At 52.8% G+C, this 16,895-nt stretch overlaps 6 protein-coding genes across 6 annotated transcripts in view; 5 read left to right on the top strand and 1 right to left on the bottom strand.

Annotated features, from left to right (window-relative positions):
* Positions 1–3,062: 3,062 nt before the first annotated feature.
* Positions 3,063–4,952, top strand: PpBr36_10526 (uncharacterized protein; the record flags this gene model as incomplete). The annotated part of the gene is made up of 4 exons (XM_029897637.1): positions 3,063–3,241; positions 3,385–4,340; positions 4,493–4,685; positions 4,787–4,952. The coding sequence occupies 4 exons, from the start codon at positions 3,063–3,065 to the stop codon at positions 4,950–4,952; spliced, it is 1,494 nt and encodes a 497-aa protein (XP_029744070.1).
* Positions 4,953–5,905: 953 nt separating this feature from the next.
* Positions 5,906–7,550, top strand: PpBr36_10525 (uncharacterized protein; the record flags this gene model as incomplete). The annotated part of the gene is made up of 3 exons (XM_029897636.1): positions 5,906–6,187; positions 6,300–6,881; positions 7,008–7,550. The coding sequence occupies 3 exons, from the start codon at positions 5,906–5,908 to the stop codon at positions 7,548–7,550; spliced, it is 1,407 nt and encodes a 468-aa protein (XP_029743996.1).
* A 2,889-nt stretch (positions 7,551–10,439) lies between these two features.
* On the top strand, positions 10,440–13,180 carry PpBr36_10524 (uncharacterized protein; the record flags this gene model as incomplete). The annotated part of the gene is made up of 4 exons (XM_029897635.1): positions 10,440–11,633; positions 11,734–11,902; positions 12,042–12,868; positions 13,094–13,180. Coding segments are annotated over 4 exons (2,277 nt in total), but the record flags the coding sequence as incomplete, so codon positions are not given.
* Positions 13,181–13,763: 583 nt separating this feature from the next.
* On the top strand, positions 13,764–15,193 carry PpBr36_10523 (uncharacterized protein; the record flags this gene model as incomplete). The annotated part of the gene is made up of 2 exons (XM_029897634.1): positions 13,764–13,776; positions 14,664–15,193. The coding sequence occupies 2 exons, from the start codon at positions 13,764–13,766 to the stop codon at positions 15,191–15,193; spliced, it is 543 nt and encodes a 180-aa protein (XP_029744075.1).
* PpBr36_10522 (uncharacterized protein) lies at positions 14,680–16,857 on the bottom strand (the record flags this gene model as incomplete). The annotated part of the gene is made up of 1 exon (XM_029897633.1): positions 14,680–16,857. A coding segment is annotated over one exon (2,178 nt), but the record flags the coding sequence as incomplete, so codon positions are not given.
* The window catches only part of PpBr36_10521 (uncharacterized protein), a gene marked incomplete at both ends in the record, with an annotated part of 3,690 nt that continues 2,144 nt past the window's right edge, over positions 15,350–16,895 (top strand). Inside the window, 3 exon segments of the mRNA XM_029897632.1 lie at positions 15,350–15,898; positions 15,937–16,266; positions 16,282–16,842. Coding sequence (XP_029744073.1) covers positions 15,350–15,898; positions 15,937–16,266; positions 16,282–16,842 — 1,440 coding nt within the window.

The raw sequence follows: 16,895 nt of genomic DNA, 5'->3' as shown, positions 1-16,895 counted from the left end.
TAGTCTCGTGGATTTTGACATTTCTGGCATTTCACGTAGAGCTAGTCAGGGACTAGTCTGATGAGCCCGTTCCGTCGGTACATCAGTCTCAGATGCGACTGAGGGCCATTTGTCATTTGTGTAAGCCAATGTCTGCCTTTTTTCTTTTTCTTTTTTTTTTCTTTTTCTTTTTTTTTTCTTTTTTCTTTTTTTCCGTTGGCGCGTAATCTGACGTTGCTGAGCGCGAGGCTGACTGGCTGCGGCACAGAATGTTGTGTACACCCAGAAACAGGGAAGAGGAGAAAGTGATTTTCAATGTCAGCAAATGGGGGGTTAACGAAGGCGAAAAAAAAAAAAAAAAGAACGAAAGAAAGAAAGAAAGACAAGTCGTGTTAGGGCTTAGTGTCTTCTTTTAGATTGACTCCCCCCTGGCCCTAAAATCTCACCCGTCCTTTTTGAAGGAGGCAAGGCAGTTACCGTTCAAACCTAGTTTTACGCTAGGACGTGGGACAAAATTTGAGCTTTTGCTGAAGATCGTAACTTGGCGAGTGGCGACTGTCGGAAAAAGGTGTGGCAGTGTGGGGGTACACAAGAAATTGATGCGTTCCAATAGATGTGAACGCCAAGCCAAGCCTGCTGCCTTAAAATCGAGCGAGTTGCAAAAGAACAAAGATGAGTGTGGCTTCATCACGTTTAAACCCACGTGTTTATCAGTCACGTGATTTGGGAATCCATAGCAGAGACTTGGAACACATATCTACGATCACGTACCATGCTTAGATAGCTAGTCAGTCCATGCAATGAACCTACGTTTCGTTTCTTTATCTTTGTTTCACAGATCGCAGCGATCATACAAATTCTGTAAACAAAAAGAGTTTTACAAACCGGAGCCCCGTATAGGTCGCCGGATGGAAGATCCGGGCATGTGGTTCCGACTCAAAAATACCCGACATGTGAAAGGTAATTAATTGTGCAAGGTCAAGGATAATAATATGTGGGAGCAAAAAAAAAACACTTGGGCCTCTTTTTCTTCCTATTGGTGAAGATTTCTGATACTGAAGGGGACGGCAAGGTTTACTCCTAGGCGATCGGGTGGAGTTCAAGTTTACAGGGTAGGCCAAAAACTAAAAATGGATTCAAAAAGAACTGGACGAGGCAGCTAAAGCTGAATAAAATGTGAAGCCATGTGCTGCTGCTACAAGTGCTACCCATACACGAAACACGCCTCGACCTGAAACTTGACAGCATCAGCACCAAGCGCATGGTAACGGTGGGTTTCTGCTGGGTTCTGCCAAAGTTTGGAAAAAACAGAGTAATTTCCCGCGCACAGCGTACATGTTGGCAGTTTGTTTCGAACGAGGAAGATCTTGTATTTAACTAGACTACAGTAGACCGCTACCTGTAGCGGGTGTCTTAGAACTACCTACATCAATTAAATTACAAGCGGCTCTTCCTCATGTGACGAGAACTTGTATCTAAAAAAAGAAAACGATCAATTGATAGCCAAGGTAGGTAAGCTTCGAATGCCGACATATGACAGGGGGTTACATCTTATCATCCCGTGCCTCCTACAAGAAACGCCTGAGAGGCCCCGGCCCCGATGGTAGGTTTGAAAATGGGCCTCAAGCCAAAACCGTTGTGGCGGTAAGGGAAGTGGAAAACCCTCTCTCCACCGGCGGCTCGTTGCGGCTTTTTCTTCTCGCTTATCTCCACCTGGGGGGGACCATCAAGCTTTCGGACAAGAAATCCCATAGTGTTTTCTCAACTTTTTCCAACCTCTAGCGGTAGCAAATACCACCTCACTAGCCAACTATTTGCTTGGCAAGGTCGGTTGGAGATGCCAACTTGACCAAGGGGGTTTACAGAATAGGACATTAACATGCGAATTCGAAACAATTGCGTTTAATGTCGCAATTAGCAGTACTACTGTACTATCCGTACGGTAACTGGTAAAAATGTCATGTGCCCGGACAAAATAATCGCGCAGTACTCTGCTGTAGTAAATGACTTGACTTGACTATTTAGGTACAAATTGTTACATTTTTAACGATATTATTGCATATTGTATATTGCATATTGAATTTTGAATGTTGCATATTGTCTTTTGGTTTTCTTGGACAAAACAAGGGAGTGGTTGCGACTCTTAGATGGCATTAGTTTACCCTCATCCTCCCATCATGCTTTAATTCTTATCTAACCTTGTAACAGTCTAGATCTCATTGTCACAATGCACGATTCGGTCTTTGGAAACAAAATACAAATGTGGGTACAATCTAGAATTTCAGTACTACTTGCAGAAGTAGGGCTTGGGCTGACGGAGATAAATCAAACCCTCGTAAACCTTCCCAACTTGTCCACGGTTACACTGCATCCCCACGCACTGCATGTTGGATGAGGGGCAGGTTACAATCAAGACTATCTGGGTAAGCCAGCGACATTGCTTAGCGAGCTTACCTCTACGTTGTTTGTCTCATGCAGCGTGCAGTAGCTCACCGATGGGGTCTTGAGGTAGATCAATTTGTCTTGGCTTGGCTCGGGCGCGGGGGAAAAAAAGAAAACAAAAAAAAAGAATATTGAGTTGTTTTGGATTGGAGAATGAAAACATGACGAATGCTTGTCCCTTGCAAGGCCCTGATACCAGCTAGTCTCCAACCCCAGAAAGATGCTTGCATTAACGCCGCCGAATGGACAAGTCCCGAGGAGCCACCAAGCCAAGCGATACGACTTCATTGGCTGGTGAGGCAAATACGTCTGGAAAACGTGGCTGGCTTCGTATGTAGGGCGAAGAGCAAGACAATCGGAAGAGAGGGGGGACACCGATAAGCCAGGATGTTGTGCGCAGTTTCAGGATACACGAAGTTATATAAGAGACGTATCCTGCCTCTTGGGTGATGTAGATTGAGGTTCCTGTCAGAGTGTCTACCTCATCAAGCATCATCTTGAGACTTGTCGGCCCTGGATGTTTCCCCTATACTGCTGCGAATCTCCTACGGAATAATTTTAATAATTTTCTCACAGACCTCTACACAGAGGCATATCTCGGCTTGGTAACTGGACCAATTTCAGGAACCAAGTATATAAAAATGTCGGACGAGAAGAAGGTTGCTACCGTTGCCGTCCTGCCCGGTGACAGCTCCGGAAGTGATTCGATCGATATCCCGAGCCAAGCAGACGAGGCCCAGGGATATGACCAAAAGGCCACCAAGGCGCTTCTGCGCAAGCTGGACTGGAACATCATACCGTTCATGTCACTAATCTACTTGTAAGCAATAATCTACCATGTCCACCAACTCTGGCTGCACCCTGCCTGGTTGACTGGTTGACGAGAAAAAAAAAAAAAAAAAAAAAAAAAAAAAAAAAAAACCATGCCGTCGTCGGCTTACTAAAACAAGTCCCAAACATCAGACTCTGCTTCCTTGACCGCACAAACATTGGCAACGCACGTCTTGACAACCTCGAGAAAGACCTTGGCCTCACCGGCATCCAGTACAATGACTGCCTCGCGATCCTCTTCCCCTTTTACATCGCGGCCGAGATACCCAGCAACATGATGATGAAGCGGATACGGGCGTCGCGCTGGTTGACGTTCATCATGTTCTTCTGGTCCGTGTCCATGATCTGCCAGGGCTTCGTCAAGAACTACGCGGGCATGCTGGCCACGCGCGTCTTCCTGGGCCTGTTCGAGGGCGGGCTGTACCCGGGGGTCAACTACTACATCACGCAGTGGTACTGCCGGCGCGAGTGCGGGTTCCGCATGGCGCTCTTCTTCTCGGCGGCGACCATGGCGGGCGCGTTTGGCGGGATCCTGGCCCGCGGCATCGCCGAGATGCGGGGCGTGGGCGGGCTGCCGGCCTGGTCGTGGATCTTCATCCTCGAGGGCCTGCTGAGCGTGCTGGTGTCGTTCGCCGCGCCCTTTGCCATCCACGACTCGCCGGCCGAGGCCAAGTTCCTCACGGCGCCGGAGCAGGCCGAGGTGGAGCGGCGGCTGAGGGCGGACGCCGGCCACCTGTCCAACGACTTTGACGTCCGCTACGTGTGGCAGGCGCTGGGCGACTGGAAGATCTACATCCACATGCTCATCTGCATGGCCGGCTTCTGCCCCATCTACTCCTTCTCGCTGTTCCTGCCCACCATCGTCAAGGGCATGGGGTACACCGCCAACGACGCCCAGCTCATGACCGTGCCGCCCTACGTCGTCGCCTGCTGCTTCACCATCGCCGCGAGCTGGCTGGCCGACCGCTGGCAGCGCCGGGGCGTCTTCATCATGGCCTTCCAGGTTGTCGGCATCGCGGGCTTTGCGCTGCTGTGCGGCACCGACAACTCAAGGGCGCAGTACGCGGGGACGGTGCTGGCTGCTATTGGTGAGTCCAAAGTTTTTTTTTTTTTTTTCCTTTTTTTTCCTCTTTTTTTACCCTTTTAGCTCTTATGACCAGGGCTTCCTCAGATGTCTGTTATCAATGATACCCAATTGTGACACCATACTAACAAGCTTTATCCAATTTCCCCGTCTTAGGCATCTATCCTCAGATCCCCCTCGGCCTCGCCTGGAACAGCGGCAACATTGGTGGCAGTCTGAAGCGAGGCACCGGCATCGCCATGCAGGTCATGGGCGGCAACTGCGGCGGCATCATAGCTTCATATGTGTACCTTTCGCGGGACGGGCCTCGGTACATCACAGGACACTCGATTCTGATCGGGTTTATCAGGTATGTTTTTAAACTTCCTCGAGCACTTGAGCCCGTCTTTTTTTTTTTTTGTTCACATACAATTTGCTAATTTGTTATCCACTCTTTTTCCCAACCTACAGCATGGCCTTCTTCCTCAGTCTCTTCATGTCGATATGGTGTCAGCGGGAGAACGCTCGGCGAGAGGCCATCTCCCCCGAGCTCGGTGCGCACGAGCTGAACGAGGAGCAGATGCAAATGGAGCGGGAGAAGGCGGACAATGTGCCGTGGTTCAGATACACCATCTGAGTAAGGTTATGCTTGTTGCTCGGGGTGTTTACAAACGAAACTATGCCACCGTGATCGGCGGGTTTTATAGAATGCTCCACATATAGATGTTACGCACGATTAAATGGTTATTAGAACTGCCCCCAAATTGAAACCTGTCACGGCTGCCAAACAGCCATTGGGAAAAAAAAAGAACCTTTGCTTGTCTTTGCCCGCTTAAATCTCCGAGTGATCAATGGCTCCGCTGGTAGGGCTTGGCGCATGAACCGGTTTCGGGGAACAGGTGGGTTTTGTTGTAACGACGATGTGGGTGATTGATATCATTAAAGTGGGTGGAAATTAGTAAGAATACACACCATGCTTATATAAAATTGTTCTTTGCTACTCCATAGAAGACCAGGCCCCCCTCAGAGCGTGCCAGAGTGTGCCGCCCGAAGGAGGCAAAATATTCCACCATCCAAGTTCTTAGTAAGAAAACCAGGGGGCACCAACTTGGCAGGTTCGTCAACAACTCGGGGGGGAGAGTGAAGCTCTAGCGCCTTGGCACAAAACCCTCTTGTCTTATCAGATCGATCAGATAAAATCCACAGCGTGGTCCTGCCAATAAAGAATAAAATCGCGCAGTGTTCAAAGGTGGTCAGCTGTCGGAGATGATCCAAAGCCGGGATATCTGTGCCGTGGCTTTCGGCAGTTCGTCCGACAGTCTAGACTAGGCCCTAGAGGAGCGGTTTTGGTAAAGGAGGGGACATGAGGGCACAGGAGGGCCGAGATTTTTGTTGTAAAACGCAAATCCGCGCTCGTAGATACAAAAAGGGACTGTTCTTCTGCTCTTGGGTTTTCCTGCTCATCTTTGCTTCCGTTCATTCCACATATGAGTACTGGTTCGTGACTGCTAAAAACACCTGTACTGCTTTCTTTTTGGTGACATTTTCTTTCACAATTTTTTTTGAACCCACTCAACACGGCTTGAAAATATGGGATCGCATGTGGAAACACCTCCTGAGGTGCTCACAAAAAGTGCACCCACAACTCTCAATGGCATCGCGGCCGAGATCACTAGGCTGTCGGCCGAGCTGACAAAGTTCCTCGAGGACAACAAGCTCGACGTCCCGACCTTTGAACCCGACAGCCCAACGCGCTACGATGGACTCACTGCCGAGTCCTTCATGACGCGCCAGCACCTGATCGACAGGATCAACGACATGTGGCTGTTGGCCCAGGGTCCAAGCGAGAGTATTTTCAACTACGTCCACAATGTAAATGCTTTCTCTTTTTTCTTCTTCTTCTCCCATGTCCAGATTCTCCCCCATCTATCACCACTCTCATCCCGTAGCCATCTTACTTACCGTGTCCCCCCTCCAAACCAAGGCCATGCCTGATGCCGCATGCCTCAACGTCCTCAACTACTTTGATTTCTGGTCCGCGGTGCCACTGGACGGCAGCGCCTCGTACCAGGAGATTGCCAAAAAGGTCCGCCTGCCCCTCGACGTGACCCGCCGCGTGGTCCAGCACGGCCTGACCATCCGGCTCTTCGCCAGCGACGCGTCGACGGGGCCCGGCCGCGTGCGCCACACGGCGCGGTCCGCTGCCCTCGCGCGCGCGCCGGGCCTGAGGGCGCTCGTGTCGACGGTGCTGGACGAGGCCGGCGCGCCCATGATGGTCATGCACGAGTCGCTGGACCGGTACAGCAGGGGCGAGGACAAGCTCAGCCCGGAGATGGAGCACACGGCGTTTGCGCACCTGCACGCCGGCAAGGGCGCGGATGGGCAGGGGAGGCGCTACGTCAACTCGTGGGACATGTTGGAGAACGACGGCGAGGGGGAGAACAAGGGCTGGCGCCAGAGGAACTTTGTCGAGTTTATGCGGTACCTCAAGGAGATCTTTCGGTTTGACGATGTGATCTCGCACGCGTACGACTGGGAGAAGCTTGGCGATGCTACTGTCGTTGATGTAAGTCGAGTCATGCACCATCTAACCCCTTTTTTTCTTTTTTTTTTTCCCCTCCCTCTTTCATTGTCCATTCTCCAAATGATTTTTGGACGAAACACTTACAATCCATAAAAAACAAAAAAAAAGGTCGGCGGTTCAGCAGGCCATGACGCCGTGGTCCTAGCCCGCAAATTCCCCTCTCTGCGCATCCACGTACAAGACCTGCCCAAGGTGGCGCCCGTGTTCGCGTCGTCGGTGCCGGCAGAGCTCTCCTCCCGCGTCACCTTCACGCCGCACGACTTTTTCAACCCGCAGCCCGTATCGGGCGCCGACGTGTACATGCTCAAGATGATACTGCACGACTGGCCGGACCACGAGTGTGCGCGGATCCTGCGCGCCCTCATCCCGGCTCTCAAGCCCGGCGCCAAGGTCATCCTGGTCGAGTACGTGGGCGGCGCCAACGAGGACGAGGCGGCCGCGTCGCTGCCGGACCCGGCCGTGCCGAGGAGCCTGACGCAGATGGGCACCGCGACGGACCTGAGGCTCATGGCGCTCTTCAACGCCAAGGAGAGGCCGCTCGGCGCCTGGAAGGGCGTGTTCGAGGCCGCGGATCAGAGGTTCAAGGTCAAGGACTGCGAGCCCAAGCCTGGTGAGTTCTTTGCCGTGATTGAGGCCGAGTGGACTGGCTGAGGACGGGAATTGCGATGGCCTGTTGCTCTCGATCGTCGCGGTGGGTGTAGCAGCCATGTTCCGATGGCTATGGATGACGTGACATGAAGGAGGAGCATTTTTTTTTCGGTACATAAAAGTGCACATTTCTCCATAATTCTATTGAGAATTTAAACAGCCAAAGGAGCCGTATAGTCGTCAACGGCTATGCTTCCTGTGTTTACTCTTGCATCTTCCTGGCGCACCCTTGAGACAGCCCCAAATTCTTTGGCCGTCTTGGGAGGATTTGTTTTGGAATTTGGGCCCTTTGTAGCCTTCCATTTCTTACCCTTCATGGCAGCGTATTGACCACTCCAGACTTTTGTGTGTCGTTATTCTTCTGCACACCCTTCTTTGTGTCAGTCTTCTCCTGTACAATTTTGTCTGGGCGATTGTTCTTCCGCACCTTCTTTGTCTTGCCGTCATGTGCAGCTGCCTTGGCCCTTTGGATGGTCAAGTGCAGGACCTAGGTCTAACAGAGTGCTTTGAGTTGGCTGGTGAAGAGCCATTTAGATATCCAGAGCCAGAACCACGGTTTCGAGGGTCGTACTTTCGCAGGGCGCCACACTCTACATGACTGCCGCCGTAAGGGGTGTGATTTGCCAGTACACACTGCCTTAATTCTCTTCTGGGGAGACTCCAGTGTATTCGGGTCGTCCACGCGTCCAGAGTAAGCCTGGCCAGCTGCTAATTCTTGGATGGGGCTACTGAATAAACCTCGTCCTGCGCGTTGTTGCTCTCAACCAGCATCGATACTGTTGTTGACGGGTAGCCTTTGGCCTGACTATGGCCTTTGGTTTGACTGTACATGTCGACGGATGCCTAACTGGCAGTAAATATCACCTCTCTTTTTGGCAAGGCTGACGGAGCTTCCGGTTGAGGCCGATGAAAGAAGTCTGCAGCTGCGTGTCTGGAACTGAGTTCGGAAGAGATAAAATGGAGAAAGAGGAAATAAAAAACCCAAGTTTAGGGATACATGTCATTCGAAACAAATGCTCAATGCATTGATATGAATATGCTGTGGCTATTGCATGGTCGTGACATGTGCAAACTACACAAAGCTCTATCAGATCAATCAGACCACCACACACATCGAGCCAATTTTTGGTGCGTAGATGTCCAAAATTTATGCTCTTGGAGTCTATCTGTGGGTAGCAGTCAACAAATGAACCGTAGTAGCAAAATACATTACCGCTCCAAACACATCTAGGTCGGAAACTGTCGCATGCTCTGCTCCTGTACTGCAGCCCCATTTCCCCACATGGATAAAGACTGTGTGCCTCTACCAGTTGGCGTTTGTCCGTCGCTCCCCGGATGAAATTCTCCGCTGCACCGAAGCCGTCAATATCTTGGGCAAAAGGTGACTGCGCAAGATTCCACAATTCTGTCGGCGATCCAGTGGGGTTCTATCCACTCTACGCTTCTACCTGACTTGTGTCGTGCAGGGTCAGACCCGGAAGCCTGGTTTTTTCTCTCACGTATACAATATGTTTGATCCCGAAGCTCTTCCAGAATCAATGGACGTGGACGATTTTGTCCAAGTTGAAGAAAGTGGCATGGTGGGAAGCTTGGACCAATGCATCGAGAGATTGGGAGTTTGAACATGGAACAAGAAGCAAGAATGAGGAGTAGATGCGTGATTATGGTGGGAAACTTGGGCAAACAGCTGGAGACTTTTGATAAGCTAAAAAAAAAAAAAAGAAGAAAAAAAAGATACAAGACACAAGATCAAAAGGCGGTAGGAAAACCGAGAATACGAACGGCGCTTGTGCTGGGGGTCATTGTGCTCCGTTTTGATAACAATGAAGCTAGGCTAGGCGAGGCACATGTGAGTGAGGATGGATGATTAGGTTATTACCTGCCAAGCTTGGTTACCCACGATGTGATGGTGGTTTCTTGCGCAGTCCAAATAAAATTCTGGGGTCGTGGTTGATCCACACGCTAGCCCCGGTTTCCGGGTGTTTCCGGTCACTACGCGAGCTGTCAGACGGCGGCCACCCCCGCCTAAAACCATCCTGGTCTGGAGCGGGCGGTCGTCATGACCTGGTTTGGGGCGGGCGGTGGCTGAGCCAGCCTGTCACAACGCCTCGCTTACGACCTGCTTGCCTGTTTTTTTTCTTCTCTCTCTCTCTCTCTCTCTCTCTCTCTCTCTCTCTCTCTCTCTCTCCCTCTCATAGCTACCTCATTTCCCCCGGAGATTTTTCAGGTCAAACTTTTGTACNGTTTTCCCTTGGCAGCTGCGAGTCGTCAGCCTTTTGATGGATGAAGGGACGAATAGGTGTGGATTTTTGGAGAAGCTTCTAAGTACAAGCTTTTCCTTGGCTGTGGGCAGAAGAGAAGGAAAAAAAAAAAAAAAAAAAAAAAAAAAAAAGAATCAAGAGCGGCAACGCAAGGGAGGCTCCCGTGCCACGCTGTAAACCCCGCCGCTAATTGGTTCGCGCTACACCAGATACAGCACCACCCCTTGCCCGAGTGTGTGTCGTGATAACAGAATATTAGTAGGGAGGATGCAGGTGACGGGGAGAAATAAATACGATTCATGGTCCATCTTGGTCTACGGGGAATGTACCCGGGCCCCATGGTGCACAAACAAAAATAAAAATAAAAAAAATAAATCAATAAATGTTGCGAGGTAGTGAACATGCCCAGAAACTACTGCGAATCCTAGGTAAATAATGGGCCTCTGAGTTGACATGGTATAATAACTGGCTCAGCAAAGGGGCAGAAAAAAAAAAAGCAACCGTATATAATATCAACTCCCCATTTTTCCCCCATTGCGATTCTGATCTTTTGCATACGATCTTTCTTGACTGCCGATAAACCCACGACGCGCGGCTCGAATTGGTCTTGAAAGTCCCCATTAGTCTAGACATGTCTTCACCCGCTTCCATGGCAGAACTTGCGCTTCAGGACTACGAGACGCAGCTGATGCAGCTTGAGCAGCACAACAGGGCACGAATGCTGATGGTCATACAGCAGCAAGAACGCAACTATGACTACCTGGAGGAGCCACCTTCGAGCGCACAAGCACTGATCGAATCCATGCCCGATGCCCACACTGCTGCGCTGCATTTGGATCATGTCTTGCAGACGAGTTCGTCCAGGGGAGCGGCAGAAAACAAGTGGTTGGAGCTCCACATGATCGAGGGCAAAGATGACGTCTTCTTGGAGCGGCCGTCGTGGGCCTGGACCTCGGCGTATCACCGACATCTGGATTTCTGCCAAAAGACCCGAGTCGCTGACGACAGCAAACATTCACAACGACTACTGTCAGAGGCCAGTTTTGTGGTCCGCAAATACTATCGACATCACTGCCAGCCAAAACAACCAGTACATATCCCTACTTCGAACACAATACCCCAAGCACCAGCCGCCCGCCTACCTATCCCAGCCAAAGAAACCATCGAGATACGGTCCGATGAAGTCGCTACAGCGCTTAAACAGTTCCTCCAGAGACAACCGAATTTCACGACGGACTTTCCGAACTGGGACTTTGCTGCGCCGTTGGAATCGCCTTTTCTGTTTTGGTACCAGTATGGCAGCCAACCTCTACCCGAATCCACGTCCCAACGGCAGGCAGAGCTACTGCGCCCGCTTTTCTCGTGGCTCGCCAGCAGCTATGGCGCAGTACACACCGAGATTGCGGCCAAGCTTGCTCGAGGGGTCGTGTCCAGGTCGACCATGCAATTCCTTTTCCGTCCCGGGCAGGCCTTGGTCGACGTGGCCGCGGAAGGGACCCAAGGCTACATTTCTACATCGTGGCCGCGGTGGCGGTCGAGGAGTACACCAGAGTGCGTCTCCATCAGGGACGAATGGGAAGTCACGGCATGGTCGTACGCGTTTCGGCCGGGGGGTTTCGATCCCGTCCAAGTTCGCCTGCGAATCTTCCTCGATGCACCTGACGGGGGTTCAGAATTCGACGCGAGCACGTTGGACATTCGTCCGGTGTCGTTTGTCAGCGGGGACATGCAAGCCAAGCTGCGATTTCGAGGAGCAAACTTGTGGAAGGTGCGGAATGGAGGCTATTACGAATACCAGATCGATGCTCGACATGACTTGAACCTGGTTCGTGTGTTTCCTTCAACTCGACTCACATCTATTGTCGTCCCCACACTGCCATGATCCTTGAGCTGCTTACACATTGGATACGAGTACACGCGCGCAGCAACGAGGGAGATGCTTGATCGATATCGACGAGTATAGCCGTCTGACCCCGCCATCCGGGGAGCCAGCCCTGGGAGTGCCGAGGCCCAGGTCCATGCAGCCGAGCGATGATCACTTATTAGTGTTCCCCAACAAGATACCAGTCTATGACCTTTGCAGGGAAACTTGGGGTGAGTAGGCGGCATATTTTGGTCCTCTGATTCATCATTTTTTCCTTGTGCGATTGTTTACGGACTCGTCTCTCGCGTGACCGGAAAAAAAAAAAAAAAAAAAAAAAAACTAAGAAATCACCATGACACGGGAATCAAGAGCAAGTGGCGCCAGAAGATATCCGAGAGGTCGTCTTTGTAGAGTCACCAAGCACCAAAAGTGCCCTCAGCAGGCAAAAGTGGCAGGTTCTGGAGCAGCGGATGGCCCCTGACCGCGACAGAGAGGCCGGATCCAAGCCGCTGGTCAGTTTGTTCCACGGCCCTCCTGGGACCGGGAAAACGTTTACAGCCAGTATGATTTCCGAACTCCTCAGGAGGCCGCTGTTTCGTGTGGCCTGCAGAGACATGGCAATCAATCTCGAGACCGTCCGGACGCGGCTGGATCCGATATTTGCGCTTGCGAAGAAGTGGAACGGAATGGTGCTGCTCGAGGACGCGGATCATCTCGTGCAGCAGCAATACGAGTCTCCCTCTGACCAGGGGCAGAAAGACCGTCTTGGCCTCGTCTTTTATCTGCTACGGCTGTTTCAAAATTTCAACGGCGTGGTGATAGTGACGACGAGTTGCGTCGAAGCCTTTGACGAAAAGCTAAAAACGGAGGCTTTTTTCAACCTCAAGTTTCACGGGCTCGACGGAGCTGGCTGCAGGACAGTCTGCCTCAACTTGATTGATGTGTTAATGCAGAGATGGCTGGGCAGGGCCGGAGCGGGAGCAGCGGCGGTGAAACGCAAGTTCGGGGAAGAAACTCGGGTCGCGGGAAAAGCAGCTGGCGCCAACGATGCAGCCATCCGGAGCGCCTGGCTTACTGCGGCACAGCCGCTGGAGAGGATGGGCATGAACGCCTGGGAGATAACAAGGGCCTTTGAGACTGCGCTGCGCTTGGCTGGTTCTGAGAGGACAAACCCGTTACCGGCTCACTTGACCCAGGTCATAAATTGCATGTTATAATTGCAGCGATGGATCCGTCAAGACGTGTGCCAACTTTTTTTTTTTTTTTCCCTTGCTTCATTTCCCTGCAGACGCAAGTGACGAGTTCCCTCTTTTTTTTTTTTTTTGTCCCAGGAGCACTAGAGCTGGAGGGCGGCGGGCGGGCACAGCTGGGGTTTTGGGATTATCATGCCACCAACTTCCAAGTGGCTAGCCAACACATAGACCCACTGCGCGGCGACGGACTCTCATCGCTCTTGGCGCACGTTATCGGCGGATGCTTTGGTCCTTGCACAAAAAGTGAAGGCCAAGGTAACTAAACACGGAAGGTCACACCCGACCCCGCCCTGTCAAAATCCGCTTTATTGTTAATGCCTGCATCTTTTGCGTGTGTGTGTGTGTGTGTGTGCGTGGACTGCGTGGACAAGGTGAGAAAGCCACTTACCCTTTTTTTTTTGTTATATCTTGGATGATCTAGCCTCGAGCTTACCTATCTAGGTAACCACCTCAGGACATTCTAAAGGGGGCAAAGTGGGGGGAAAAGAATTAAATGAACTCCAAACAGCTCATGAAACCAACTATTGTGAATAGAGAAAATAAATTACGAAAATAAGTGCAGCTTCATCGCTGTTCTTAACCTCAGTATAACTGTTATATGCGGAAGGCTATAGCCAGTAAAAAAAATATATGGATTAGTTGGTCATTCTGGCGACTTTGGTGAGTGTTTACACGTTGGAATTTCGAGTTCGCTTAATTCACTGACCCCTACTTTTTTTTTTGGCGTCCAACTACTCCAGCTGCCTGGCCGCCAAGCTTCTGTTACTCATGAGCCACTGGTTCCACTTGCAATCTTACGATGGTAAAGTCCCGGGGGTTGGAAACAATATGCAGGACCATGACCATAAAACGTGAGCATGGGTCGAATTGGATCCAGCCTCGGTTAGATTGTTTGTGGGAAAGAAAAAGAAAAACGCGTGATCTGGAAAATCCAAAAGGTAATGATTTTCATCATCCCTATCGCGGATCTGCTCAACCTGATCGCAGTTTTTGGGCGGCACCATCCCGCATCGGGAGTCGAGAGCATCATCTTGAACAAGCGAGCTTCCCCCTCCAGCTATTCCCTGGCAATTGCCTGTCTATAAAACCGGTTATTATTGCACGTCTGGAGGGGAGTATCGACCTGGGTGAAGCGATCAGCGGTGTCTTCAAAGCCTTCCTACTGTAGGCTCTACTCGTAGGTAGACGCCGAGGAGGGATTGGGTAATGCATAAAGTCTCAACACCCTGGCGATGACTAACAGATACTCACCAACCGGCACTCTTTTCAATGCTTCACGTTCCCATTTCCCGATATTTCCGGCCCAAAAGACAGGCACCAAACAAACCCTTTTGTGCAAGATTTGGAAGTATCTTTGCATTTATGGTTTATGGACCGAGTTTTCCACGTACAAAGCCGAGGCTAATCGTACACCGTACTCTTTGCATACACACCCTTGGCCAAAGTACGCCCACTTTCCGCCCGATTTGAAGATTTGATGTGGGTTTTTTTCTTTTCCAGCTCACACTGTCAAAAGTAACTCGCTTGACATTAACGTATACTTGGGGGCTGCAGGTTATGGGCCCCCTCAAAGATACCCATATATACAGTCATTATCAGAATTGCCTCGCCTTGCCCCGTAACTCCATTGACCCCAGCCAGCCGACGCCCCTGTAGAACCCTCCAACTCCAATTGATAGATGAGAAAAAAGAAAAAAAAAAAAAAAAAAAGACACAAATTCCGTCCGCTCAAAAACAGAACCACCTACCAGCCATCATATATCCTTGACGAACCCAACCTCGACAACCCTGTCCATCGACAGCCTCAAGTTCGCAATCTTGGCCCGCGTGTTCTCCCGGATCCACAAAAAGGTGCTCAGCACCGTGGCCCTGAACCAGCCCGTCTCGGCCCGGACCCTCATCTGGCCCTTGCCGACCACGTACATGACCTTGGCCGCGTACGCGCGGTCGACCCTCTCCAGCTCCGCCACGATGCGCACGTTCCTGTCCGCGGCGCCCGCCATCGCAGCCGAGACCGCACCGGGGCCGAGGGCGGCGGCGGCGGCGGCCGTAGTAGTATCCAGCGGCGGCAGGCTTCTGCGCTTCCTCATGGCCTTTTCGTCGTCGACGGAGGCGCCGTCGGCCTCCGGCCCGGCGTCCCGACGCGCATCTCCCGTGGCGGCCGCGACGGCCTCGACGGCGGCGCCCGTAGCGACGGCCCACTCTGCGCTGTCGCCGGCGCCGCGCTCCACGCCGCCCGCGGCCACAAACGCCCGCACCTGCTCGTAGACCAGCCCGGCCAGGTCCGGGCTGATGACCTCGTCCATGAAGCCGTGGCGGACCACGACGCGGTAGCAGCCCGGGATGCCGCGGAAGCGCGAGACCACGTAGCGCTGGTGGTCCGGGACCGTGGGCGTCTCGACCGGGTGCAGGTGGAAGAAGACCATGACGTCCGGCACGGCGACGAGCTTGGTCACGAACTGCGTGAAGACGGTCGGGGTCATGATGCCCGTCTTGTCGAAGAAGATGCCCATGCCCTTGATGCGCGAGAGCTGGTCGCCGCCCCACTTGTCGGTGAGTCGAAGCGTCGCGGACCCGATGCTCGCTGCTGCTGCTGCTGCTGCTGCTGCTCCCCCCGCCGCCAGTGGTGACTGGTCCTGCGAGTTGACGGAGCTGACGTCTACGGCCGTCTTGTCGTCGTCCGCGTCGAGCTTGCGGCTGGGCTCGACGGTCACCAGCGTCCCGGGCCTGAAGCGGTCCTCGGCCTCGGCGCGCCACTGGTTCTCCTTGCCGAACCTCCAGAGCAAAAAGAGCGCGGCCAGCAGGCCACTGACGAGCAGCGTGAGCCAGGCGCCCTCGGGGACCTTGATGAGCGACGAGCTCAGGAACAGGCCGTCGAGCGTGGAGAACATGAGCCAGGGCAGGAAGACGAAGAAAGGGTTGATGCGCCAGACGATGAGTGCCACCAGCGTCACCATGCACGTGTCGAAGAAGGTGACAAACATGACGCAGACGCCATAGGCGTTGCCCAGCCTCGTCGTGTCGCGGTAGACGGCCGTCACCAGCACGGCGCCGGCCATGAGCAGCCAGTTGAGGAAGGGCACGTAGACTTGGCCGTGGAAGGTGCTCGACGTGTGCACGATCTTGACCTGTGGGCAGTACGAGAGCTTCATGAGCTGGCTGACGAGCTGGAACGTCGCCGTGATGATGGCCTGGCTGGCCACGATGGCCGCGAGCACCGCGAGTATGAGGCTGGGGTACAGCATCCCCGGCGGCACCGTGTTGTAGAAGGGGTTCGAGAAGGCCTCGGGCTTCACGCTGAGGAAGGCCGCCTGGCCCGAGTAGCCGATCAGCAGGCATGGGTATGTGTAAGTCAGCCAGCTGAGTCGGATAGCGCCGAGACTAAAGGCGCCCAGGTCGGCAAACAGGGCCTCGACACCGGTGAAGGCGAGCAGGACGCCGCCCAGCATCCTCCAGCCCTCGGTCTTGTAGTCGACGAAGAACTTGATGGCAAAGTAGGGGCTGAAGGCCCGGAGCACCGTCCAGTCGTAGTGTATGAGGTTGTAGATGCCAAAGCCCAAGTTGAACCCCAGCCAGAGGATCACTATAGGTGCGAATCCCGACGCAAGCTTGGAGGTGCCGAGGGGCTGGATGGCAAAGAGCAGCACGATGATGGCGCACGTCGTTCCCACCACGACCGGGTTCGAGATGTCCGGGTTCACGACAGTCAGTCCCTGCACCGCGCCCAGAACAGACTGTGCCGGCGTGAGCACGCCGTCCGCCATCACCATGGACACCGACATGACGGCGATTGCCTTGAGGAGGCCGCGGACAAAGGTGCTCTTCTCGAGAGTACGCCGGATGCGGTTAGTGCCAGAGTCAAGATCCATGGTCTTGTGGCGCTCAACGCGCACGAGGTGTTGTTCACGAGGGTCGCGGTCTGTGATGTTGGCCTGTTTTTTGTCATGTCAGCAAGGGGGGGGGGGGGGGG

The sequence above is a fragment of the Pyricularia pennisetigena genome (assembly GCF_004337985.1).
Source record: "Pyricularia pennisetigena strain Br36 chromosome Unknown Pyricularia_pennisetigena_Br36_Scf_10, whole genome shotgun sequence".
NCBI lineage: Eukaryota > Fungi > Ascomycota > Sordariomycetes > Magnaporthales > Pyriculariaceae > Pyricularia > Pyricularia pennisetigena.
This window is presented reverse-complemented; position numbering and strand designations above follow the sequence as displayed.